The sequence below is a fragment of the Rhamphochromis sp. 'chilingali' genome, assembly GCF_963969265.1.
Source record: "Rhamphochromis sp. 'chilingali' genome assembly, chromosome: 4".
Classification (NCBI taxonomy): Eukaryota; Metazoa; Chordata; class Actinopteri; order Cichliformes; family Cichlidae; genus Rhamphochromis; species Rhamphochromis sp. 'chilingali'.
The window spans coordinates 36,577,213-36,587,007 of NC_137948.1; the positions used below are offsets into that span (position 1 = coordinate 36,577,213).

Sequence of the window (9,795 nt, forward strand, 5' to 3'; positions counted from 1 at the left end):
TTCTAACAAAAAACACTTTCAAAGTTAGAAGTATTTGCTTTGGTCCTCTTGTATTAAGTATAATGTGTTGTAATGATTGGGTAACGCTAATGAGGTGCAGGTAGTCAAATGTGCCTGTTTTCACTAAAGACATTTTGACATGTCACAGTGAGAAAATCACAGGTGAAAATTATACAGTTAATGACACCTGAATTTCATTTTCTGACTTGGTTTGTTCAGTTACTGCTTGGTGCTTTTGGTACTGTGATAATTCCAAATGTCTGCTGTGAAAAAAGACATAGTCAAACAGGAACATATCATTTATCATCCAGTTACTGTGGGTACAATCAAACTGAGGTATGTGTAGGGTTTTTTGTTTTTTGTAATTTTATTCTTTTAATTAAAAGCAATATAACGTACTTAGGCATTTCTTTAATCATCTATTCTGCAAGCAAAGCAAACACAAATGTATATATTTTTAAAGTCGTCTGTCAAAGATCTGTTGGAAAGACAGTAAAGCAGGTTTGCAGAAAAGCTGTTAACACAACAAAACCTTGGATGGTGTAACAGCTCCTTCATGTGGCATAAAGTGCATATATATTCAAATCTTTTTTTAAAATAGACAAGAATGCCATTAAGTTATTTTGTCTACATTGTCATCAGTGTCAAAAAAACCCCAAATCAGACATTTGAGTTGACATTTTTTCTTTTTTCGCTTCCTTCATCTGGTTAAAAGGTACTCGTCTATGTTGATATGTGCATTTTTAAGCATATGCTTGACTATGGCTGCCATAGAATATGAAATTGTTGCTGACCATGAATAAAAGAAATGTTTAAAATGTTGTCAAATGATCTCCGCATAGATTTGTGTGTCTTTATTTAACCATTAAACTGTTTTGATTATGTCTGCAGTGACGTGTTAGAGCTTAACACCATCACTTTCTTCAAATATTTCACTAAGGATGAGGTACTTATGAGTAAAAGTAAAATAAATAAGTGTAAAAATAATGTGATGCAAGTTTTGAAAAAATAGATGTCTTTTACATTTAAGCATTAGGCTAAACATTGATGAGGTTTGGTTACTGTGTAACTACACCCTCACTACACAGACTGGAGGTTGAGGCCCACGACGAATACCACATGAATCTATAGGTCCCTGCTATTTTTTCACCGTGGTGAGAAGGAGGGAGCACTGAGGAGAGACGGGAGGAGAGAAGTGCAACCCTGCAACTTCAAAGACACAGCACAGCAGTATCAAAACTTGGAGATAAGGGTGGGCTCAATTTTCAGGGAGAAACTGAAGCTTCATCTGTCACCAAGTGGATCCGCAGAGGTCTGGAAGAGCTATGCAGAAAAAATATGGATGACTTGGATAAAACAAAGGATATCTTAAAGCTCTGTATGTCAATCCACATTAGGACAGAAACATAGAAGACCAAAAACACGGAGAATGTGAATGGATGTACTAAAGCTGCTGAGTGAATCTTTCTTTGCACAAGCAAAGCAACTTTTATTTTTAAGAGCCACACAGCACTCTATGCTAATATAGGAGAAAGGATTATTTTTTTGCCCTGCTGTGGAGACTGCTCTGGAGGTGTCAGCCAGTTAAGCCTTCTCAAGCACATCTTAGCACAGGAGGGACTTTCTATCAGGGACTTTGAGCACAGTTTGTCCAGCTAAAAGGCAGTGCTGCTCCCCACTGCTCTTAAATGACCCAGCTTGGATCTGCTTAAGTTCTACGCCCAACTGAAAACATCTCTTAAGTCTGGGGTGTTCATATGACTTAAATCTTTGCTGGAGTCTTTATTGATCACGAACTTATTTGGGAATAAGCACTACAAGTTGGAAGGAACTGTGTTGAATGTTTCATTTTAACAGAAATATTTGACTGTAATGTCCACTGGCATCTTCTTTCTGCAGTTCACCTCACACTGTAATGTTTCCACAGAGATGAAACCTTTCCTGTGAGGTAAGAGTCAATAATCTTGTGTAAACTGGCTCCTCAGTTTTGTAGCCTGACCTCTGACCTCTCTGAACTGCACTGAACTGCATGAACTCAAAATGAACTGCACTTTTAATGCCACCTTAACTCCCCAGCTGGGTCTTGGATTGAGCCCAGGGACAAGAGCTGACGAGTCCCAAGGGAGTGGTACTGGTGCTGGAGGTAGTGGTGGCTTGTGGGTGACATTCCTGCTTGGTACTACACTGATTATCATGTGTGTCGTGGGCATGTCCGGCAACACATACACACTTATTGTTACACGCTCAGCTGCTTTGCGACGCACAGGTTCTATGTACGTTTACATCATTAATTTAGCTCTGGCTGACCTGCTGTACCTCTGCACCATCCCTTTTGTAGTCTGCACCTACTTTGCCCACGACTGGCTGTTTGGTGAGGCCGGATGTCGCATCCTACTGAGTCTCGACCTCCTCACCATGCATGCCAGTGTCTTCATTTTGGGTGTTATGAGCTTGGAACGGTATCGTGCTGTGGCTAAACCCTTCAGTGCACACAAGACCTCGTCCCGCAACCGACGGCTAGTGTCAGGAATTATTTGGGGGTTATCTTTTCTGCTAACGCTTCCCATGATGGTGATGATCCGACTCAGGGAGGGCAAACCCACTGTGGCTGGTTCAGTCAAGAGAATCTGCTATCCAACCTGGACCCCTGAGGCCTTCAAGGCTTATATCATTGCCCTGTTTTTCACCAGTGTTTTAGTCCCTGGATTGGTAATTGTTGGACTGTATGCAGGGCTAGCTAGGCGCTACTGGGTAGCACAGGCTAACTTAGGGGGTAGCAGCCACTCTGCCAGAAGGACACGACTCAAACAAAAAGTCGTATCAATGATCTTTAGCATTGTGGTAGCTTACTGGACTTGCTTCTTGCCTTTTTGGGGATGGCAGTTAGCCAAACTGTTCTCTCCAGAGTCCCTCAAAGCTTTGTCTCCAGCTGCTCATAATTATGTAAATTTCTTTGTCACATGTCTCACGTATGGAAACAGCTGTATAAATCCATTTCTCTACACTCTACTGACTCGGAACTACAAAGATAATTTAGCACAGAAAGGACAGTCATCAGGATCCAGCAGGGCTGATCCCGGGTCAGCTGTGACAACCCCACTGCAGGACTTTTAGTGAATTAGCATTAACTGTTACTTATAGCCTGCGTTCAAGCGATCTTCTTCTGATCAATGTTCCATTTGCCAGAACTGAACTGGGAAAGAGGGCTTTTACTTATGCTGCCCCTTTTACATGGAACATGATGCAAAAAGACTGGAAGATAGCATATCTTATTTCATTAAATGCTTTTAAGTCCAAATTGAGAGAGCCAGAGAAAAATGTTTTTTAAAATGTAATTGTTACTTATAACATGTATGTAACTTTGTAATTTTAACATGTTGTCGCCTCTTGGCCAGGACTCCCTTGAAAAAGAGGTTTTTAATCTCAATGGGACTTTTCCTGGTTAAATAAAGGTTAATAATACTAAACTGTCCAGTCATAATATGTTTTGATTCAGAGAGGCCATTTTTTATTATCTACATTGAGTTGACCCAGCTAAAACCTAACTTCCTCTCCTGTCTTAAAGAGAGAGTTAACTAGTCTTGTTAAGGTTTTGTGGGTTTTGAGAAAGTAGAATTAGCTGAATTAACCAAACTTGACTGAATGCATTTAATAAACTAGACATTTAGCTGAATCAAATGCATTTCAATCACAATGACAAACATGGTTCTGACTCCATTTACATTTCCTCAGTCTGACGAATCAGGTTAGGACGAATCATCTTATCAACTTTGTTCATTTTGTACCAAATTACATGAGATATCTCAAATGTTAAATAATGAATAAAATTATAAGTGCAGAGAGGCATGGACTAAACTGACTAGAATTCACTGTGTTCATTATCTTTCTATTTGTTATGTTCTGTTGAGCAGATAGACATCTATGATTTACTGATATAGAGGTTGAAATGTGAGTATTTTATCTAAAAAGTATTTGAATTGGCAGTTTAGTACAAAACAGAAAAGTTTTGAAGGCCTTTTTTTTGGACAAAATACTGAACACAAGAAAATGACCAGAAAATGTTCTGCAGTACCTTATCCATTTTAAAAAATCATAAATACTCTTTATATACATTATCCACAGTTTCTGTAATTGATCAAATACAATGTGTAGTTTACAATAATGGAAAAAGTTGGTACCGTATTTTCACATATTTTTACTGTGTAACAATTAAAGTGAAACTGCTGTAAAAACAAAACAATAGAAAAGTGAATGAGAACTGTTTTCATATTTTTGTAATGGCCCAATTTGCCAACAGCTTTACAGACAAATACTTTTCATCTCTATTTATGAAATGTCGTTGCACTGTGCCACATTCCTCAGCCTCCAGACGCTTGTCTTTTGAGTCCTCCTGTAAATTGTCTGTATAAGTGTGTGCTACATCTCCCACCTCACCTCCTTTTCCATGTCGACCTTTATTCTTTTTTTAACCTATTTCCTCATCACATATTAAAGATAATGACCAATACAATTCTGGGTTTTCTTTTTTCTCCCTCTTTTTTAAACTTTGCATAACTTTAAAAAAAGAGGCAAAAATAATAATTCTGCTTTTGAATTACAGACATTGACAAAAATGCGTTGGCATCTTCTTTTAGTGTTTTTAAACACCCACTGCTTTTACTCTTGTACGTTACAATGATATAAAAATTAAACCCTGAAACAGGTCTGAAATATGTTTTAGAACATGTAGGTGTAAATTACATGTGGTGTTTCGTATTTCAGAGGAAGTAAATGAAGAAGACTCTTTTCTTTTAGGGTTTTATTAACAAATCCAGCTTTGCTGAGCTGTCCTCCAACCATAGTAAGGTAAGATGTGCCGGGGCTCCATCTTAAGGCCATTTCCTCTAATTACAACATCAGCAATCTAAAGCAGTTGACATTTCCAGAGTTACTTTTCAGATTTCATATTAGCAGTCAAGCCTAATTTCAGCTATTGAAAAACATGAGAATGTTTTAGCAACAAGCAAAACGTAGAGAGGTGAAGGGTTGGGGCTTAAGAAGAGGTCAGCCTCTACTTCAGCTTGAGGCCGATGATTCTCGCATCACCGCTCACATCGAAGTACTTGTACTTGACATCACCCAGGCGGTTGGGGAAGGTAATCATGCTGCCGTCAGGAAGCTTGATGTAAAATTCCTCGTTGTTGAAGTTGATGTAAAACTGAAGAAGTAAGAAAAAGCAAGAGGGAGAAAAAGAGGTGAATGACATTTATCGTTTGGTTAAAAGGATACCTTTGTTTTTTTGAAGCTTGGGCTCAGACACGGACAGAACCTAAGCTGCTGTGGATGCAGTCAACTGCAAATTTATTTTAGCCATCTATTAAAAAAACAAAAACCCAGGTTATAAATATCAATATCATATCAAGGATCAACTAGGTGACATGAGCACGACTGTGTGTGTCATCCAAGCAGATTTTAAAAATACATGTGGACACAAGTGCTACCCCTCAGCCTCCTTGTAGATACACCTATGGTATACACCTATATCGACCCTTTCTTGAGTTATCGCATTTACAGTCTTGGGTGTCCATGCCGCCTGGCACTCTGGCCGCCTCTGTTTAACAGCGCCAACCATCTCCGGTTGTGTACATGGCTGAAGGCAAGCTAAAACAGTAAGAATCTTCAAATTAAAAAACAAAACAAATCAGATGCTGATATTATATCATTTGCTTCTGACTCTGTCCACAGTATACTGCAGTTAGATGCTTTAACTCCTGCCTCTCCCAAACGTGGCCATGCATGCAGCTATCTACTACAGATGATTCACTGACTATAGATAAGTACTTCAAGCAGATCCCCTTCCAAGAAAGTAAACAGTTCCTTGAATTTCATTGTTACACAACTGTAAGAAAGCTGCAGTTTCGACAGAAAATCCTCCTCCAGAAACATCTGGGGCAATCTTTCTCAACAGCTATTAACTTTTATGGGCCCATAAAGCCTGTCGTGATTACCCGTTGACCTAGCAGCTTACAGCGCAGGCACCAAACCCATTAATTACACCCTGATAGTCAAAGAAATGATAACAGCTTGGAAATGCAGTTCATTTACCCAGGGTGTGCTTTACCTGAATACTCTTTAAATTAAAGTGCAGCAGGTGTGTGTGTGTGTGTGTGTCTAAGAGTACAATTACATTTTTTAAAGCTATCAGCTATAAAACCTTGCCCATAGAGTGACATGCAAAGATGTTATAAATCAAAGGATCAGCAAATCAAGGCCCTGTCTTAGTTAACGTTATCATCTGACTGATATACACAATTGAGACGTTGTAACTTTTATGAGCTTTCATTTATATTGTGAAATTGGCACTCAGTCCAGTAACACAGATGACTTTGTTCTCTGTCGTCTGGAGAACTGTGTTTTAGCATTTGCATTGATGTTAAACTGGTTATGTCAGTGTGTAAAAGCCTTGCTTCTTAAACCATTCGAACCTCTTCAGAGTGTATTGTGTGTTGGTGACTACACTTTTCAGACGCCACACGTCTTCATACAAACCTTGCATTCTTCTCCAGGTCTGAAAGGGAAGTTTGATTCGTGGATCTCGTCACCCCAGCTACCCCCGGATAAAGAGTTGAAGACGATGGTGTTGGAGTCTAACCGGGGGTTGAGGTGCATGGCGATGTTCTCACGATCATGACCGATGTTGATGGCAAAACTGCAACAGATGCGGGAAGGAGAGGAGAGGAAGGAACATGAACTCGACTCGCTGCTTCCTGACAGATAACTAAATCGACTTTGCTGTGTGAAATGGACAGGACACTCTCAGCATGAACATCTTAGGAGAAGGTCTCACCTGTCACCACTCTCACCAGGCTTGACACGGACTTTTAACTCCAAGCCCTGCTTGATTGACATATCCTGGATTTTCTGTAAAGGAAAGCGACATAGGAATAGACACATTGAAAGATAAACCAATTCTTGCATTCTTTCAGAGCTTTTTGGTGGGAACTTTAGTTTGCTTCTTAGAAGGAAGACAGGATGAAATAATGATAATAATAATAATAGGAAGATTTCAGTACTCATGCTCATTCTTGGATGATAAAACTCTTCCTTGTAGAAGTGTGTATAGATCTGGTCTATCAGTTTTATTTATTAAATTTTAGGAACTATCTACATGATGGTTTGAGACAGCGGAACTGCCATGAGCAAACTGATGATTAGCGCTTGTCTTATCTTAGCAGTTGATGATCAACCGAGGTAAAACAATGTACCCACGGTTGTAAAATTAACAAAACAGGAAGGTGTCGTATTTGTTCACTGACGTGGTCGCCATAAAAAACAAAACAAAACACCCACACAGTGATCTATAGCTCTTCAGACACTAGTCATGTCTAGCATGTCTTTGTACAATATGTGCCCATTAACAATTATACAAACAGAGAAATGAAGTAAGGCTAAATTGATTTTATTTGTTTAAAGATCGATTTCACATGTATACAAATGAGAAACCCAACATGACATTTAAACAATGTTTAACAAAGTCAGTGAACCTGTTCACCTGATCAATAAAGCAATAAACTGTTCTTCTTTTCATCTAATCTTCCTATTTATGTGCTGGGCATCACCTGATGGGCAAACGAGAAGTTCATCATGCTGGACCCTATATTCCAGTCCTCCACCCACAGATTCCTCGGTTTAATCTGCTCACCCATTTCAGATTCATGCTGGTTTATCACTGACTTCACAGGGAATTTGATGGAAGATCATTAAGTCAAGCTATACATTATTAATCCCTCTGTGGGATTTGAATTATTCAGATTATTCAACTGTGACATATGGTAAATCTTAGAATAGGATTTTTCTTCTGTTACCAGGCTGTGACTCGAGAATTATCTCTTATATACTTATAACTGTAAGGTGAGCACAATCAGTTTAAGGGTTACGTATTTTCTTGACTGTTACTTAAAGCCTAAATTTGGTTATAGCCTCAGCAAAATCAAAATCAAAGGGAGATTCTCTATTGTATACAAAACGCATGTTCACAGAATATATGTAGCCATCATCACTTCTATAAAACACGCTCTATTAATATTACTGGTTGATACACAAGCTTTGAGCTTTTTTATTCCTCAGCCTCATTAATATTGAGTCTATGCGTTTGAAATATATGACTATTTGACTACTGTATATGCAACGAGAAAAGTAAACCATGGAACGGCAGAGTATGAGGTTCAGCCACAGAATCAAAGCAAATGGTCACATACATCAGGATAGAATATAATGCCACAACTAAGGTAACAGATGCAGATTATTGTTCACGCAGAGAAAGTCCACGTACCATGGTGATGGTGTTCAGTGGATTGTGCTGAGGTCTGATCTTCAGTGGGTTATGCCTCCAGTGACAAGTCTGCAGGCAGGTGAGCGGTTTATATGGGGCAGGAGGGCTGTAAAAAAAGGGTATGGCAATAACTGCCTGTCACTGAATCCACTTAGTAGTGCTGTGCAGTACTGTGATAAATGCAGCACCAATATTGCTGATACCAGTACCAATAGTTTAAACTCGTAGAGGTAGCTTATGCAGGGGAAAGGAATGTGTCAAGACTCATGAAATTAATCATCATCAATCTGCAAATTCTAAACAGATTTTAATGTTAAATCACTGTGATTTTTACTTTCCACAACAGTTAGTTCATTTAACAAAATGTACCTTATGGTCGAATAGCTGCTAAGAAACCACAACTAAGGAAAAGCAACAAGCAGAAGAGATTTGTTTGGGCTAAGTAACACAAGGAGTGGACATTAGACTAGTGGAAATCTGTGCTTTGGTCTGATGAGTTCAAATTTGAGATCTTTGGTCCACCCACTGTGTCTTTGGGTGATGCAGAAAAGGTGAATGGATGGTCGCTACATGCATGGTTCTCACTGTGAAGCACAGAGGAGGAGGTGTGATGGTGTGGTGGTACTTTGCTGGTGACACTGTTGGAGATTTATTCAAAACTGAAGGCACACTGAACCACCATGGCTACTACAGCGTCCTGCAGCCACATGCCATCCCATCTGGTTCACATTTAGTTGGATCATCATAAAATATTCAACAGGACAATGACCCCAAACACACTTCCAGGCTGTGTAAGGACTATGTGACCAAGAAGGAAAGTGATGGAGTGCTGCACCAGATAGCCTGGCCTTCATAGTCACCAATTGAGATGGGTTTGGAAGAGATGGACCGCAGAGTGAAGGCAAAAGGGCCAACAAGTGTTCAGCATCTCTGGGAACTCCTTCAAGACTGTTGGAAAACCATTTCAGGTGACTCATCGAGCTTATTGAGAGAATGCCAAGAGTGTGCAAAGCAGTAATGAAAGCAAAGGGTGACTATTTTGAATAATGTATAACAGTCATTGTCAAACTGTGGTACGGGCTCCCTCTAGTGGTACGTGGGGAGTCTCCAGAAATTCTTTTTAAGATGAAATAATACACCATGTTCTGACTAAGGTATTTCTGAAAATTTTAAAGGTACTTTTCTGCTATCACGTCTGACATAAATGAAGACAGACAACTAAACAGCAGTGACGTTTGTAGGGTTACTGAAGTTGGGCTAGCTGGTATATAATGATGTGCTGTGTGGTGGTTCATACGTCGTCACTTAAAGACCGGATATCCCGCCTGCTGTGAATGTTTTAATACAGTACAGTTGTTATTATTATCATCACTTGTCACATCCTGTTTATGACAGTTAAAATAAATAACATTAATATAAGAAATAAAATTATCTGTGTAAACCATATATGGTGTTAAATAGGCTTAAACTACTGTACTGTCATG

The 9,795-nt window shown here is 39.2% G+C and overlaps 2 protein-coding genes across 2 annotated transcripts; one reads left to right on the forward strand and one right to left on the reverse strand.

The window, feature by feature from the left end:
• uts2r4 (urotensin-2 receptor 4) lies at positions 1-4,656 on the forward strand. Its single transcript, XM_080880649.1, has one exon. It carries the CDS (start codon positions 2,041-2,043, stop codon positions 3,112-3,114), a length of 1,074 nt encoding a protein of 357 aa, XP_080736775.1. The 5' UTR covers positions 1-2,040; the 3' UTR covers positions 3,115-4,656.
• A 127-nt stretch (positions 4,657-4,783) lies between these two features.
• lgals2b (lectin, galactoside-binding, soluble, 2b) lies at positions 4,784-8,391 on the reverse strand. Its single transcript, XM_080880650.1, has 4 exons — positions 8,312-8,391; positions 6,827-6,900; positions 6,529-6,688; positions 4,784-5,197 (listed from the first exon to the last, which is right to left on the reverse strand). The coding sequence occupies exons 1-4, from the start codon at positions 8,312-8,314 to the stop codon at positions 5,051-5,053; spliced, it is 384 nt and encodes a 127-aa protein (XP_080736776.1). The 5' UTR covers positions 8,315-8,391; the 3' UTR covers positions 4,784-5,050.
• Between the last annotated feature and the right edge of the window lie 1,404 nt (positions 8,392-9,795).